General features: G+C 35.6%; 1 protein-coding gene across 1 annotated transcript in view; it reads left to right on the top strand.

Moving 5' to 3' along the window:
* Nucleotides 1-18464, top strand: part of LOC128647464 (uncharacterized) — a 106164-nt gene that overhangs the window by 29450 nt on the left and 58250 nt on the right. Inside the window, exon 5 of the mRNA XM_053700250.1 lies at nucleotides 1013-1181. Coding sequence (XP_053556225.1) covers nucleotides 1013-1181 — 169 coding nt within the window. The remainder of the gene's footprint in view (nucleotides 1-1012; nucleotides 1182-18464) is intronic.

Genomic DNA, 18464 nt, shown 5'->3' with positions numbered 1-18464 from the left:
TAGGGGTTAATAACTTTAATATAGTGGCGGCGACGTTGGGGGCGGCAGATTAGGGTTTAATAAATGTATGTAGGTGGCGGCAATGTTAGGGACGGCAGATTAGGGGTTAATAATATTTAACTAATGTTTGCGAGGCGGGAGTGCAGCGGTTTAGGGGTTAATATGTTTATTACAGTGGCGGCGACGTTGGGGCAGCAGATTAGGGGTTAATATGTGTAGGTGGCGGTGGTGTCCGGAGCGGCAGATTAGGGGTTAAAAATTTTATTTTAGTATTTGCGATGCGGGAGGGCCTCGGTTTAGGGGTTAATAGGTAGTTTATGGGTGTTAGTGTACTTTTTAGCACTTTAGTTATGAGTTTTATGCTACGGCGTTGTACCATAAAACTCATAACTACTGACTTTTAAATGCGTTAGGACTCTTGACAGGAGAGGGTGTACCGCTCACTTTTTGGCCTCCCAGGACAGACTCGTAATACCGGCGCTATGGAAGACCCATAGAAAAAAGACTTTACGAAGTTTACGTAAGTCGTTTTTGCGGTAAGGCCAAAGAAGTGTGCGCTTACCCTAAACCTGCAAGACTCGTAATACCAGCGGGCGTAAAAAGGCAGCGTTAGGACTTCTTAACGCTGCTTTTTTTTCCCTAACGCACAACTCGTAATCTAGCTGTATGTTTTTATATTTAAAGGCATATGTTTTTATATTTAAAGGCATATGTTTTTATATTTAAAGGCATATGTTTTTAGATTTAAATGTCTGTTTTTATATTTAAAGGCATATGTTTTTATATTTAAAGGCATATGTTTTTATATTTAAAGGTCTATGTTTTTATATTTAAAGGCATATGTTTTTATATTTAAAGGTCTATGTTTTTATATTTAAAGGCATATGTTTTTATATTTAAAGGTCTATGTTTTTATATTTAAAGGTCTATGTTATTATATTTAAAGGCATATGTTTTTATATTTAAAGGCATATGTTTTTATATTTAAAGGCATATGTTTTTATATTTAAAGGTCTATGTTTCGACCTCCGTTACTGCTTAGCTTTTTGTGATGGAGAAAACTTCCTGAGATCATGGAATCTGGCTTCCTGTATAAATGACAGATCTCTAACTGTAAACATTAACAGTGGAAAGAAAACTGATGGGATACAAGAGTTGATTACAATGAAGAACTTTCCCAGGTTAGTTCAATTTGGAATGTAATTTATATGTCCGTGTTTATTTTAAGGGTCATAAAAGTGCAAAAAGAAAATGTTTGACTCTGTCAGTGCATTTTATTATTGCACTATTGCTGGCGTATAATTATGTGTAAAACAGATTCAGTGAGCTATAGAGAAGCAATGCACTACTGAGGCCTTGCACATCATTGTTTTATCACTTTAGTAACTCACTGATCTCTATGTCTAAATAGCCTTAGATAAGAAGAAACCTAGGTGTTAGTTGGCACCAGTTAATTTACACTTATTTTTTCAATATTCAAACCATTATAAATGTATAAAAATAGATATTTATATTATTCTCAGGATAATGTTTACATTGAATGTATGATAATACCTTGTATTTATTTAGGGCTAGGTTACGAGTGGAGCATTAAAGAGCTTATCACGGGGGTTTGCTCTCATCGGGTTTACCTCTCGTATTGCAAGTTGAAAGTAAACATGATCACGATTTACGCACAAATGATTACCTCGTCCTCAGAGCTCTGGTTAACTGTTTTGCAAAACAAAAAAGTTGCACATAACACATAAAATATACATTACAAAGTACAGCTACACTCATAATAACAACATCTAATAAAAATGATTAAAACATTTGTTTGCACACAAAAGTTATAAGGGCTTAAATATGTGAGGTTGCAGGTGTTAGAAAAACAAAGGCAGGTAAAGGGCTTTAACAAAGACAATTACATATACATATATAAATATGGATATGCATATATATATATATATATATATATATATACTGTATGTGTGTGTACATATGTATTTATATGTGTATTTATGTATTTACAGACATATATACTCATATAAACACATATAAACACATAAATACATATGTACACATATATAGACATATATTTAAGTACATTGGAGCCCTTTGCAGTTAAGTAGATGATTGAAAACATGTAAAAGCATATTTATGCAATATTTATATTTAATAAAGTGTTATACTGTGTATTTACTGTAAATATTTCTTTTACATTCCAATGTTCTGCACATAGCAGGATATGTTATCTATTTATAAATAGATATTCCTGTATATATATATATATATATATATATATATATATATATATATATATATATATATGTGTATATATAAAATCATGTATGTGTGTGTGTGTGTATGTATATATATTTCTTTCATGTAATTGGCAAGAGTCCATGAGCTAGTGACGTATAGGATATACAATCCTACTAGGAGGGGCAAAGTTTCCCAAACCTCAAAATGCCTATAAATACACCCCTCACCACATTCACGCCTTAGTTTTACAAAATTTGCCTCCTATGGAGGTGGTGAAGTAAGTTTGTGCTCGATTTTTATGATTTCTTCTATGATAAGCACTTCTAAGCATACTGAAGCCTAATTCCTCTCAGAGTACAGTGTTTGTCTGAGGGATGTGAAGAGAGTATCGCCTATTGATTTTATGGTTTCCCTCGCGGGAAATCTTTTCAAAGGTTCTCTGTTATCGGTCGTAGAGATTCATCTCCAACTCCCTTTTCAGATTGACGATATACTCTTATATACCATTACCTCTGCTGACAGTTTTCAGTACTGGTTTGGCTATCTGCTATATGGGGATGGGTGTCTTTCGGTAAGTATGTATCATTATTTAAGACACTCTCAGCTATGGTTTGGCACTTTATGTATTAATATGTGTATTTTCCTTTGCAGTCTAAACAGTTTCAGTATAGGAATCATGTTTGGGAAGTTTATTTAAACTTTTTTCTTACCTGGGGTTCAGTCTTTTTGAATTTGACTTTCATTTTTTCGCGGGCAAATCTAGGCTCGCGAGGGCGCAAAATGCTGTTTTTTATTGCGTAATTTTTGGCGCAAATTTTTTTGCCGCAAAGTTGTTTTGTAATTTCCTGCGTCGTTGTTGACGCTAGTTGTTTTGGCGCGAAATCGTATTTGTTTTAAAGAGAGCTGTGTCATTTCCTGGTGTTAGTTTTGCAGCAAAATTTTTTTTACTTCTTTTTGCGTAATGCGTTATTCTTGGCGCCAAATTTTAGTTGTTTTACCCCTCTCTGTCTATTGCTCGCTGTTTTCATAAACTTTGAAAGCTATTATGCCTGCTTTTGTTTTTCTTTACTGAAACTATTACATTGTGGAAATTTAATGTTTTGCCTAATGTTATTTTTCCTTTTCTGTTACATTTTGCGAGATGTCTCATTCTGTTACTGTAGAAACTATGATGCCCTGGAACACAATTCTACAAAGCTAAGCGTGTTCTTTTCATTTTTTAAGTTGTTATTTCTTCAGCTCATTTATGTGGCATTTATTTATCTTGTTTTATGCTAGCAATCGGCTAGATCACGAGTTTTGTCGGTAAGGCTGTGCGTTGCTAACGCTCCTTTTTTTCTTACCGCTCCCTTTAAACAACGCTGGTATTACGAGTTTTCTTTAAGCCGGCGTTAGCCTCTGAAAAGTGAGCGTTGTGCAAAATTTAGCTCCACATCTCACCTCGATACCAGCATTGCTTACGGTAGCGGTAAGCTGGCAAAACGTGCTTGTGCATGATTTCCCCATAGGAAACAATGGGGCTGAGCTGGGTGAAAAAAAAACTAACACCTGCAAAAAAGCAGCGTTCAGCTCCTAACGCAGCCCCATTGTTTCCTATGGGAAAATGAAATTTATGTCTGCACCTAACACCCTAACATGAACCCTGAGTCTAAACACCCCTAATCTTACACTTATTAACCCCTAATCTGCCACCCCCGCTATCGCTGACATCTGCATTATATTATTAACCCCTAATCTGCCGCTCCGGACACCGCCGCCACCTACATTATACTTATAAACCCCTAATCTGCTGCCCCCCACATCGCCGACACCTACATTATAGGTACTAACCCCTAATCTGCCCCCCCCAACGTCTCCACAAAAATATTAAATTGATTAACCCCTAATCTGCCGCCACCAACATCGCCGCCACTATAATAAAATTATTAAGCCCTAAACCTAAGTCTAACCCTAACCCTAACCCCCTGTAACTTAAATATAATTTAAATTAAACAAAATTAATTTAACATAATTAAATAAATTAATCCTATTTAAAACTAAATACTTACCGATAAAATAAACCCTAAGCTAGCTACAATATAACTAATAGTCACATTGTAGCTATTTTAGGATTTATATTTATTTTACAGGCAACTTTGTATTTATTTTAACTAGGTAGAATAGTTATTAAATAGTTATTAACTATTTAATAACTACCTAGCTAAAATAAGTACAAAATTACCTGTAAAATAAATCCTAACCTAAGTTACAATTACACCTAACACTACACTATCATTAAAAAATTACCTAAACTACCTACAATTAATTACAATTAAATGAAATAAACTAAATTACAGAAAATAAAAAAAGAATTACAAGAATTTTAAACTAATTACACCTAATCTAATCCCCCTAATAAAATAAAATAGCCCCCCAAAATAAAAAAAAATCCCTACCCTATACTAAATTGCAAATAGCCCTTAAAAGGGCTTTTTGCTATCAGCCAATCGGATGGAAGTTCAATCCGATTGGCTGATCCAATCAGCCAATAGGATTGACCTCGCATTCTATTGGCTGATTGGAACAGCCAATAGAATGCGAGGTCAATCCTATTGGCTGATTGGATCAGCCAATCGGATTACATCAGCCAATAGGATTTTTCCTACCTTAATTCCGATTGGCTGATAGGATTCTATCAGCCAATCGGAATTCAAGGGACGCCATCTTGGATGACGTCATTTAAAGGAAACTTCATTCTTCTTTAGGACTTCGTTTGAAGAGGATGCTCCGCGTCGGCTGGATTGAAGATGGACCTGCTCTGCTCCGGAAGGATGAAGATAGAAGATGCCGTCTGGATGAAGCCTTCTGCCGTCTGCAGGACCTCTTCTGCCCCGATCGGATGAAGACTTCGGACCCTCTGGAGGACCACTTGTGCCCAACTGGGGGAAGACGGCTCAAGGTAGGGTGATCTTCAGGGGGTTAGTGTTAGTTTTTTTAAGGGGGGATTGGGTGGGTTTTAGAGTAGGGGTGTGTGGGTGATGGGTTGTAATGTTGGGGGGTATTGTATTCTTTTTTTTACAGGTAAGTAGCTGATTACTTTGGGGCAATGCCCCGCAAAAGGCCCTTTTAAGGGCTATTTGTAATTTAGTATAGGGTAGGGAAATTTTATTATTTTGGGGGGCTTTTTTATTTTATTAGGGGGATTAGATTAGGTGTAATTAGTTTAAAATTCTTGTAATTCTTTTTTTATTTTCTGTAATTTAGTGTTTTTTTTCCGTAATTTAGTTTATTTCATTTAATTGTAATTAATTGTAGGTAGTTTAGGTAATTAGTTTAATGATAGCGTAGTGTTAGGTGTAATTGTAACTTAGGTTAGGATTTATTTTACAGGTCATTTTGTACTTATTTTAGCTAGGTAGTTATTAAATAGTTAATAACTATTTAATAACTATTCTACCTAGTTGAAATAAATGCAAACTTGCCTGTAAAATAAATATAAACCCTAAACTAGCTACAAATGTAACTATTAGTTATATTGTAGCTAGCTTAGGGTTTATTTTATCGTTAAGTATTTAGTTTTAAATAGGATTAATTTATTTAATTATGTTAAATTAAATTAATTTCGTTTAATTTAAATTATATTTAAGTTAGGAGGGGTTAGGGTTAGAGTTAGACTTAGATTTAGGGGTTAATAAATTTATTATAGTAGCGGCGACGTTGGGGTCGGAAGATTAGGGGTTAATAAATGTAGGTAGGTGTCGGCGACGTTGGGGGGGCAGATTAGGGGTTAATAAATATAATGTAGGTGTCGGCAATGTTAGGGGCAGCAGATTAGGGGTTCATAGGTATAATGTAGGTGGCGGCGATGTCCGGTCGGCAGATTAGGGGTTAAAAAAATGTATTTTAGTGTTTGCAATTGATGTAAGGGGATTTGCGGTAGCTTCGAGTCGCGGAAAAAAAGTGAGCAGTACACCTGTACCTGCCAGACTCGTAATACCAGCGGGCGGTAAAAAGCAGCGTTAGGACCCCTTAACGCTGCTTTTTTACCCTAACGCCAAACTCGTGATCTAGCCGATAGTTTCTACATGTACAATACCATTTACTGGTTTTACATATTCAGTTCATGTACTTGATTTTATCTGCAAATATCACGTTATGCTTATATCATAAAAGGTTATGACTGCTATTAGTTCTTTAAGTAAACTTACCAGGTCTTTTTAAAATTGTTAAGATTCAATTAATTTTGTTCTGACCAACAGCATATTTAAGTTTATTCTACTGATGAAGGTTTCTTTGGCCCCAAGGATCTTGTATCAGACAGTTTGTTAAAATTATCCTTATTTTTCATTTGAACATTTTTTGTTCTTTGTTAAGGAAATTTTTCTATTTATAGCTTTTAGGAGTCTAGTCCTCCTATTAACTATCAGCCAGATTACGAGTTTTGTGTTATGGCTGCTCGCTAATTACTTGTACGTTATTTTCACTGCTCACCTTTCATAGGCTTGTGCGGGCGATATGGTTGCGTTGAGCTCCATACCTCATCCAAATACAAACGCTGCTTTGACGTGCTTGTGCATGATTTCTGCATAGACATCAATGGGGAGAGCCGGCAAAAAAAAAAGCATAACACCTGCGATCGCAGAAACAAAAGCTCCGTAACTCTGCCCCATTGATGTCTATGGGGAAAGAAAAAGTTACCATCTTCAAGACATGCGGTGCAGAGCATCCTTTTCTTCTGATGGTCAACGAAGAATGAAGATTCCCTTTAAGGTACGTCATCCAAGATGGCGTCCCTTACATTCTGATTGGTTGATAGAATTCTATCAGCCAATAGGAATTAAAGGGTAAAAATCATATTGGCTGTTGCAATCAGCCAATAGGATTGAGCTTTCATCCTATTGGCTGATCCAATCAGCCAATAGGATTGAGCTCGCAATCTATTGGCTGACTGGATCAGCCAATAGGATGAAAGCTCAATCCTATTGGCTGATTGCAACAGCCAATAGGATTTTTTACCCTTTAATTCCTATTGACTGATACATTCCGATTGGCTGATAGAATACTAAGGGACGCCATCTTGGATGACGTACTTTAAAGGGAAACTTCATTCTTCATTGACCATCGGAAGAAGAGGATGCTCAGCGCCGGATGTCTTGAAGATGGACATGCTCCGTGCCGGATGGATGAAGATAGAAGATGCCGGATGGATGAAGATAGAAGATGCCGCCTGGATGAAGACTTCTGCACGCTTGGATGAAGACTTCTTCCCCCTGGATGAGGATGGATGTCTGGTCTTCGAAAACTGTAAGTGGATCGTCGGGGGTTAGTGTTAGGTTTTTTTAAGGGTTTATTGGGTGGTTTTATTTTTAGCTTAGAGTTTGGGCAGTAAAAAAGTTTTTATTTGAAGGGTTTGGTTGTGTGGGTGGTGGGTGGTTATTTGTATTATTTTTACAGGTAAAAGAGCCAATTTCTTTAGGGCAAATTGGCAGTTTAGTGTAGGCTAGGGTTTTTTTATTTTGGGGGGCTTTTTATTTTGATAGGGGTATTAGATTAGGAGTAATTCTTTTTTATTTTTGATAATTTTGTTTTTTATTTTGTGTAATTTAGTGTTTATTTTTTTTTATATATTTTATTTTATTGTAATGTTAGGTTTTAGTGTAAGGCAGGTTAGGTTTTATTTTACAGGTAACTTTGTAACTATTTTAACTAGGTAGTTAGTAAATAGTTAATAACTATTTACTAACTAGTCTACCTAGTTAAAATAAATACAAACTTACAAGTGAAATCAAATTAAAACCTAATATAGCTACAATATAACTATTAGTTATATTGTAGCTAGTTTAGGTTTTATTTTACAGGTAAGTATTTAGTTTTAAATAGGAATTATTTAGGTAATAATTGTAAATTTTATTTAGATTTATTTTAATTATATTTAAGTTAGGGGGTGTTTGTTAGGGTTAGGGTTACGTTAATGTTAGTGTTAGGTTTAGGGGTTAATAGGTTTATTATAGTGGCGGTGTGGGCGGACGGCAGATTAGGGGTTAATAATATTTAAATAGTGTTTGCGATACGGGAGTGCGGTGGTTTAATAGGTTTATTATAGTGGCGACGATGTCCGGAAGCGGCGGAATAGGGGTTAATACATTTTTTCAGTGACGGCGATGTCCGGAGCGGCAGATTAGGGGTTAATAATTGTATTATAGTATTTGCGATGCGGGACGGCCTCGGTTTAGGGGTTAATAGGTAGTTTATGGGTGTTAGTGTACTTTGTGACAGTTTAGTTATGAGTTTTATGGTACAGCTTTGTAGCGTAAAACTCATAACTACTGACTTTAGATGGCTTTACAGATCTTGTCATTTTAGACTGTACCGCTCACTTTTTGGCCTCACAGCAAAACTTGTAATACCGGCGCTATGGGAGTCCCATTGAAAAAGGACTTTTCTTAAAGTGCGGTTCTGACGTTGCGTGACGGTCAAAAAAGTGTGCGGTACAGCTATTCTGACAAGACTTGTAATAGCGGCGTTAGGGAAAAAGCATTGTTATGGGCCATAATGATGCTTTTTCACTCATAACGCCAAACTCGTAACCTAGCTGTATGTTAATAATCCTTTTCAAATCTGGATTTTAACATTTTTGCTTTTGAGGTTTTTTCCTATTCAATATAATATCTGTATTATATTCTAGAGAATGGTTATTCTGATTCCCTCTTTGGACTGTACTACTATTTATAAGGAAATTGGTACTTGTTTTCAGGATTCTTTAGAATTTGAATATAACCTTAGTAGAGCATAGTCACGTACTGTTTATATTTTTAGCTCAGCTTTATCTGTGGCTGACATTACTGTTCTCTCAACGTTTGTTGAACAGTTAGCATAAGCAGTTTCAGTTTCTTAAGTATATAACTCTGTTTATTTACTTTAGATGTATTCATTTAATTATGTTTACTATATTTATTATTATGATTTCAAATATTTTTTATTATCTCTATCTTGTTAGGATAATAATTTGTTTGATTTCTATTATCTCCACTATTTCTGTAGGTTTAGAGTTTTTTCTGCCCTACTTTTAGTTCGGTGATGTAGATCAGTTGGTGAATGTCCTGACTACAAATGCTTGTTCTAGATCTAAGGATCATAGATTCATTTCCAGGGTGAATACAGCCCTTTGGCCTTTGAGGTCAATTTATTGTGTACCATTTATTTGGGTAATAATAACTACTGTTTTTATCAGCTGCTAATTTGGTTAACTCCGAGTGTAAGCACTGAAGATGCGTTTTTTTGTATCCTTCTGGGAGAAAAAAAACGCTATATAATTACTAGTTATTAGACTGCATGAAGGTGCGGTTCTCAAACCAGTCCTTCTGGTGGGGGACAGATTAAATTGTTTTTGGATGAACTCAGTCCAAATTCTATATTATTCTTAGGGTTTGAATAGATTTTTAGAATGAGACCTTCTATGGGAAGAATCTTTCTTTCTTAGTACACTCTGTGAATTTTTTTCAGGAGTAATTATGCCAGTTCTTTTTGCAGGAACAGGATTTGGGTTTCTTTTCAATTCTATTCTTTGTCCCTAAGAAGAAAGGTTTATTCAGTCCATTCTTGGATCTGAAGACTTTTATATTGTTTTGTTAGAGTCTCAACTTTTAAGCTGATGATTATAAGGACTATTTATGCCTTTTTGTTAAGGTCATTTCATGTCCACTCCATTTTTCAGGATGTTTATCCTCATATTTAATTTCATTTAGACTACTTGTGGATTCTGAAATTTTCTTTTTAAGCTTTACCAATTTGTCACTTTTCCATTTAGTTTAGTGACAGCTTTATGAATCTTTTCAAAGGTTCTTGGTGCCCTTCTTCTGTCTTCAGACAGTAGGATATTGTGGTGCTTCCCTATTTGGATGGTATCTTGGTATTAAACTTTTCTTTTATTAAAGCTGGACAGATAGTTCAGCATGCTAATGCACTGTGGCTGAGCTCTGTAGCAACCTGAGGGTTGCAGGTTCAATTTCCAGGGAGGTCCATTCAGCCTTTCATCCTTCCGAGGTCAAAATGAGTTAAATCAGCAGTGTCTTCAGTCCCTTACTGGTGATTAGACGCGCTTTCAAGTACCCAATACATACATATGAAAGAGCAGTGTTTAAATATATGGACTTTTCTTTTTGTGGAATCCTGCATGAATCAACTAAGTTCTGTTTCTTCAAGACATGTATAGAGGATTTAATTTACCTAAGAGTTTTGTGATTCCTCAGTCAAGGGTCACTTCTTTTTGGCTTCCTATATGGATTCTGTGTTCATGTCTTTGTCTTTATCGGACAAAGGTCAATTGTAAGTGGCGTTAGCCTGTCTAAATTACAGTCTAGAACATTTCTTTCAGTGGCTATGTGCATAGAAGTTTTAGGTCTGATAACTGCAGCATTGGGCGTGGTTCCCTTTTCTCGTTTTTCATCTGAGATCTCTTTTTTGCTTTGCATACTGAATCAATGATACAGGGATTGTTTTTAGATATCACAGTTGATATTTTTAAATCCTAACACTCCTCTCTCTCTGTTTTGCTGATTAGTCTATCATCATTTTATTCAGGGGCCCTCCTTTTGTTCGTCCTTCCTGGACTGTATTCTTAATGGATGCAAATTTTACAGGTTGGGGAACTGTCTGAGGGTCTTTTGACAGCAAAAGGGGTTTGGAAACTTCAAGAGGCGAGGTTTCCAATCGATATTTTAGAACTCTGTGCTATTTTTTCAGAGCTCTTTCAGGCTTGGCCTCTTTTAAGAGAGAACTTTTTAATTTTTTCTTTCGGACAGACAATATCACAACTGTGGCATATGTCAATCAACAATAGAGACTCGTAGTTCCTTAGCAATTAAGAAGTATCTTGAATACGTTCTTAGATGGAATTCATCTCCTGTCTATTTTCCACGATTTTAGACATTTGGAAGGTGGATTATCTCAGCCGTCAGTATTTACATCAGGCAGAGTGGTGTCTCTATACAGATGTGTTTTCTCAATTTCCCAGGTACCTTTTCAGGTCCAGGGATCCTCAGGTGCAGATGGTGGATGTATTAGCAGTGTCTTGGTTTTGCAACCTGACTACATCCCTCCGCCTTCCAAAGGTGATTTCCAAGATCATATTGGAACAGTGTCATGTGTTTCTAATAGCATCAGCATGGCTTCACAGGTTTGGTATGTGGATCTTGTTCAATTTGCCATCCTTGGCTGCTTTATCTTTGGCCAGCCCTCTTGTTCTGGGGGCTATTTTTCCATCGGGATCTCCAATTACTAATTTATGGTATGGTATGGTAAGGAAATTGATTAGTGTTTAGCCATAGAGGTTTCTCTGACTTAGTTTTTATCACTATGTTGCAGGCTTATAAGTCTGTTTCAAGGAACATGTATTATCAGGTTTGGAAAAACCTATATTTTATAGTGTTCTTTTCATAAATTCTTTTGGCATTCTTTTAGGATTCCTCAGATTTTACAGTTTTTCATGATGGTTTTGATAATTTGTCGGCAAATTTTTTGAAATTTTCTTTCTGTTTTATTTTCTAGAAAGCTTGTTTAAACTCCCTGATATTCACTGTTATGTTTAGGCTTTGGTTGGTATCAAGCCTGTCCTTTTTTGGAGTCTTATTTGGTTTGAAGATGATCTACTTTCTTGGAAAGTGTTGTTTCTTTTGACTATCTCTTGTGCTACAAAAGTTTCTGATTTATCAGCTCTCCCTTGTGTGTCTCCTTATCTGATTTTTTCATCTAGATAAGTTGTTTTATGGACTTCTTTTTTTCCTAAGGTTGTGAATTTGAACAACATTAGTAGAGAAATTGTTGTTCCTTATTTGTGTCCTAATCCTAAAGAATTCTTTAAGAGTTCTTTACATCCTTTGGATGTGGTAAGAGCTTTATAATTCTATATTGATGTTACTAGGATTTCAGAAGACTTTTAGTCTATCTCTGCTGTTTTTCAGTTGCCATTTTAGAATGAAGCTTAGGTTCATCAAATTTGCAAATCAGTAATTTGGTCTCCTTTGCATACTTTTATTTTTTTTACCATTTTGATGTATTTGCTTCTTCTGAAACAGTCTTTGGTAGAAAAAGTTCTTCAGGCAGCTGTTTCAGTTTGATTCTACTGCTTTTGATTTAAGTGTTTTCAAGGAAAACGTATTTAATTTCTCAGTGGAAATAGCTGTTGTTACTTTATTCCTCCCTTTCTAGTGACTCTTCTGTGGACTTCCACATCTTGGGTATTTCTATCCCATACGTCATTAGCTCATGGACTCTTGCCAATTACATGAAAGAAAACATAATTTATGTAAGAACTTACCTGATAAATTAATTTCTTTCATATTGGCAAGAGTCCATGAGGCCCACCCTTTTTATGGTGGTTATGTTTTTTGTATAAAAGCACAATTATTTTTCCAGTTCCTCTTTATGTATGCTTTTCTACTCCTTATTTTATCACCCCACTACTTGGCTATTCATTAAACTGAATTGTGGGTGTGGTGAGGGGTGTATTTATAGGCATTTTGAGGTTTGGGAAACTTTGCCACTCCTGGTAGGATTGTATATCCCATACGTCACTAGGTCATGGACTCTTGCCAATATGAAAGAAATTAATTTATCAGGTAAGTTCTTACATAAATTATGTTATTTTACCAAAATACCATCAGAAAAATGTATTTATGAATAAATAGAACACATTCTGCTATGTGAAGAACATTGGAATGTGAAATATTCATGAATACATGAACACGTACGCTGTATTTTAAGTTCGTTTTTTTTACGCTCGTTGGGTTAGTGCAAGAGCAAAAACATTTTAGTTTCAACTCATAATACGAGCACAAACCTAGCGCAGTTAATGCTTGAGTGGGAGCGTTAAATAATGCTCAACTCATAATCTAGCCCTTTAAAGGGACATAATATCTGTATGCTAAAACAGTTGAAAGTGATACAGCATAACTGTAAAAAGCTGACAATATCAAATATCACCCGAACATATCTATGTGAAAAGGGAAGATATTTTACCTCAAAATGTCTTTAGAAAGTGCCTTATGAACAGTTATCTTTCGATTACTGTCAGCTGCATGTAAAAAAAAGAAATAGCCAATAAGCGTCATCAGTGCAAGTGAAACTGCTTTACTGTGATCTCATGAGATTTCACTGAAATCTCAAAAGATTTCATAATAATCTTCCTTAAAGGGACATTATGGTCAGCATTTAAATGCATATAGATTAATTACATCTTGGCAAAAATGCTTCTAGTAAAAGTTATCACAGTTTTGGATGTAAGGGCGATCTGGCTGCGACATCTGTCACCCCATTGATCGCTATGGTTGATTCAGCTGATCTGGTTGTTCTATCTAAATTAAATTATGAAATAAGAATTTTGAGTTTCATGTCCCTTTAACAAATTGAGTCTTTACCAGGTGGTACAAGCACCCTAGGCTCTCTAAACAAGTGCTGTGTTTAAAAAGCGGGTGCATGGTGCATACTTACACTTTTGAAACAGTTATAGCTTTTATTAGAATCATTTTTGCTAATACATGTACAAATATGCTTCTATTCAAAACTAAAATCCATGCATGTGGATACCAATTTTGGCTGCACATGTCAGATGCACGCTCTCTTGCAAGTCAAAGGACTAGCATCCTGATTGGCTACTTAAATTCTTTTTACAATGTGATGTGGCTGCTGAGCAAATTTAGATGTAAAATATCTTCCTTTTTTAAATAAGTATTAAAGGTAGTTTATTTTGTATATCCAAACTGAGCATTGTAAGTACAACAATAATGATACCAATACGATTCATATTTAGTTATCCTTGTGAAAGTGTGGAAAAATTACGAGAAATGTAATTATGTTGTTTGTATTATCTCTCAATAGCTTATAGAGTTGTGCATTATTTTAGTTTCCATGTAACGACTATCTTAAAGAATGCACGGGATAATTTAAGAAAAACAATAAAACAATTGCCTCCTAGAGGTGATTCCTAGTTTTCTAGAAATTTGAATCTGTTGTTTGTATTATCTCTCAATATCTTATGTTATATTTTGAATTCATTGGTACATAGGTCAAGGGACATGATGCTTAAAGGGATACTGAACCCAATTTTTTTCTTTCATGATTCAGACAGAGCAGGGAATTTTAAGCAACTTTCTAATTTACTCCTATTATCAATTTATCTTCGTTCTCTTGGTATCTTTATTTGAAAAAGCAAGAATGTAAGCATAGGAGCTGGCCCATTTTTGGTTCAGCAGCTTGAATAGTGCTTGCTGATTGGTGGCTACATTTAGCTACCAATCAGCAAGTACTACCCAGGTGGTGAACCAAAGATGGGCCGGCTCGTACGCTTACATTCCTGCTTTTTTCAAATAAAGATACCAAGAGAATGAATAAAAATTGATAATAGGAATAAATGAGAAGGGTGCCTAAAATGGCATGCTCTATCTGATTCATGAAAGAAAAAAAATTTGGGTTCAGTATCCCTTTAAAGAAACCAAAAGAATAAAACTACAAATGATGTGTGTCAATAACTTCCATCTTTTTTTTTTTTTCTCCTTTATTTGGAAAACCAAAAGGCATACAAGGCTAAGTACATAGACATACACAAGTGATATACCAAGCTCAATCATGATCTACCTAAGTAGATCCAACCTAACCTTAGGGTTTGGGGGGTAGTTATCAAGCCATCAACCTCAAATACGCTGGAATTTCGTAGCGTATTTGTGGCGAGGCTGATTCGCCTTAGTTATCAAAGGCTAGAGACCGGCAAAAGTAGAATTTTGTGACGTAAGCTTCGATCCGCCGGACTCAGTCCGACACAGATCGATTTTTACGTCACTCCAGATGTTCCGCACACAAGTGCGGCACAATCTGACTACTTTTGCTAGTTATCAAATGACTAGCAGGTACGCTCGGCACTTTTCCGGCCCAGCGTACCTGGTTTTCAATCCGCCGCCCTGGAGGCGGCGGATCCCATAGGAGTCAATGGGAGTCTGACCATAGCGAAAGTTCATGTTCGCTGCTGCCAGACATCCCATTGATTCCTATGGGAGCTGTCTACACCTAACACCCTAACATGTACCCCGAGTCTAAACACCCCTAATCTGCCCCCCTACACCGCCACAACTAAATAAAGTGTTTTCCCCCTAAACCGCCGCTCCCAGAGCCCACCGCAAGCTACTCTATACATATTAACCCCTAAACCGCCGCTCCCAGACACCGCCGCAAGCTTTATACATATTAACCCCTAAACCGCCGCTCCCGGAGCCCACCGCAAGCTACTCTATACATATTAACCCCTAAACCTAAGTCTAACACTAACCCTAACACCCCCCTAACTTAAATATTAATTAAATAAATCTAAATAATATTTCTATTATTAACTAAATTAATCCTATTTAAAACTAAATACTTACCTTTAAAATATACCCTAATATAGCTACAATATAAATAATAATTATATTGTAGCTATCTTAGGATTTATTTTTATTTTACAGGTACCTTTCAATTTATTTTAACTAGGTACAATAGCTATTAAATAGTTATTAACTATTTAATAGCTTACCTAGCTAAAATAAAGAGAAATTTACCTGTAAAATAAAAACTAACCTAAGTTACAATTACACCTAACACTACACTATACTTTAATAAATTATTCCTATTTAAAACTAAATACTTACCTGTAAAATAAACCCTAAGATAGCTACAATGTAATTAATAATTACATTGTAGCTATTTTAGGATTTATATTTATTTTACAGGTAACTTTGTATTTATTTTAGCTAGTTAGAATAGTTATTAAATAGTTATTAACTATTTAATAACTACCTAGCTAAAAGAAATACAAAATAACCTGTAAAATAAATCCTAACCTAAGTTACAATTAAACCTAACACTACACTATCATTAAATTAATTAAATAATATAGCTACAAATAACTACAATTAAATACAATTACATAAACTAAAGTACAAAAAATAAAAAAAGCTAAGTTACAAAAAAAAAAAAAAGTTACAAACATTTAAAAAATATTACAACAATTTTAAGCTAATTACACCTAATCTAAGCCCCCTAATAAAATAACAAAGCCCACCAAAATAAAAAAAAATCCCTACCCTATTCTACATTAAAAAAGTTCAAAGCTCTTTTACCTTACGAGCCCTTAAAAGGGCCTTTTGTGGGGCATGCCCCAAAGAAAACTGCTCTTTTGCCTGTAAAAGAAAAATACACCCCCCCCAACATTAAAACCCACCACCCACATACCCCTAATCTAACCCAAACCCCCCTTAAAATAACCTAACACTAATCCCCTGAAGATCATCCTACCTTGAGTCGTCTTCACTCAGCCGAGCCACCGATGGAACTGAAGAGGAGATCCGGAGCGGCAGAAGTGATCCTCCAGGCGGCGCTGAAGAAGTCTTCCATCCGGGCGATGTCATCTTCCAAGCGGCGCTGAAGAAGTCTTCTATCCGGGCGATGTCATCTTCCAAGCGGGGTCTTCAATCTTCTTTCTTCAGGATCCATCTTCATCCCGCCGACGCGGAACATCCTTCTTTCCCGACGGACTACCGACGAATGAAGGCTCCTTTAAGGGACGTCATCCAAGATGGCGTCCCTTCAATTCCGATTGGCTGATAGGATTCAATCAGCCAATCGGAATTAAGGTAGGAAAAATCTGATTGGCTGATTGAATCAGCCAATCAGATTGAAGTTCAATCCGATTGGCTGATCCAATCAGCCAATCAGATTGAGCTCGCATTCTATTGGCTGATCGGATCAGCCAATAGAATGCGATCTCAATCTGATTGGCTGATTCAATCAGCCAATCAGATTTTTCCTACCTTAATTCCGATTGGCTGATAGAATCTTGGATGACGTCCCTTAAAGGAGCCTTCATTCGTCTGTCGGGAAAGAAGGATGTTCCGCGTCGGCGGGATGAAGATGGATCCTGAAGAAAGAAGATTGAAGACCCCGCTTGGAAGATGACATCACCCAGATAGAAGACTTCTTCAGCGCCGCTTGGAAGATGACATCGCCCGAATGGAAGACTTCTTCAGCGCCGCCTGGAGGATCACTTCATCGGATGGAAGACTTCTTCAGCGCCGCTTGGAGGATCACTTCTGCCGCTCCGGATCTCCTCTTCAGTTCCATCGGTGGCTCGGCTGAGTGAAGACAACTCAAGGTAAGATGATCTTCAGGGGATTAGTGTTAGGTTATTTTAAGGGGGGTTTGGGTTAGATTAGGGGTATGTGGGTGGTGGGTTTTAATGTTGGGGGGGGTTGTATTTTTCTTTTACAGGCAAAAGAGCAGTTTTCTTTGGGGCATGCCCCACAAAAGGCCCTTTTAAGGGCTGGTAAGGTAAAAGAGCTTTGAACTTTTTTAATGTAGAATAGGGTAGGGAATTTTTTTTTATTTTGGTGGGCTTTGTTATTTTATTAGGGGGCTTAGATTAGGTGTAATTAGCTTAAAATTGTTGTTATATTTTTTAAATGTTTGTAACTTATTTTTTTTATTTTTTGTAACTTAGCTTTTTTTATTTTTTGTACTTTAGTTAGTTTATGTAATTGTATTTAATTGTAGTTATTTGTAGCTATATTATTTAATTAATTTAATGATAGTGTAGTGTTAGGTTTAATTGTAACTTAGGTTAGGATTTATTTTACAGGTTATTTTGTATTTCTTTTAGCTAGGTAGTTATTAAATAGTTAATAACTATTTAATAACTATTCTAACTAGCTAAAATAAATACAAAGTTACTTGTAAAATACATATAAATCATAAAATAGCTACAATGTAATTATTAATTACATTGTAGCTATCTTAGGGTTTATTTTACAGGTAAGTATTTAGTTTTAAATAGGAATAATTTATTAAAGTATAGTGTAGTGTTAGGTGTAATTGTAACTTAGGTTAGTTTTTATTTTACAGGTAAATTTCACATTATTTTAGCTAGGTAGCTATTAAATAGTTAATAACTATTTAATAGCTATTGTACCTAGTTAAAATAAATTGAAAGTTACCTGTAAAATAAAAATAAATCCTAAGATAGCTACAATGTAACTATTATTTATATTGTAGCTATATTAGGGTTTATTTTAAAGGTAAGTATTTAGTTTTAAATAGGATTAACTAAGTTAATAAGATAAATATTATTTAGATGTATTTAATTAATATTTAAGTTGGGGGGGGGTGTTAGGGTTAGTGTTAGACTTAAGTTTAGGGGTTAATAAATTTATTACAGTGGCGGC

The sequence above is a fragment of the Bombina bombina genome, chromosome 2, assembly GCF_027579735.1.
Source record: "Bombina bombina isolate aBomBom1 chromosome 2, aBomBom1.pri, whole genome shotgun sequence".
Lineage (NCBI taxonomy): Eukaryota > Metazoa > Chordata > Amphibia > Anura > Bombinatoridae > Bombina > Bombina bombina.
This window is presented reverse-complemented; position numbering and strand designations above follow the sequence as displayed.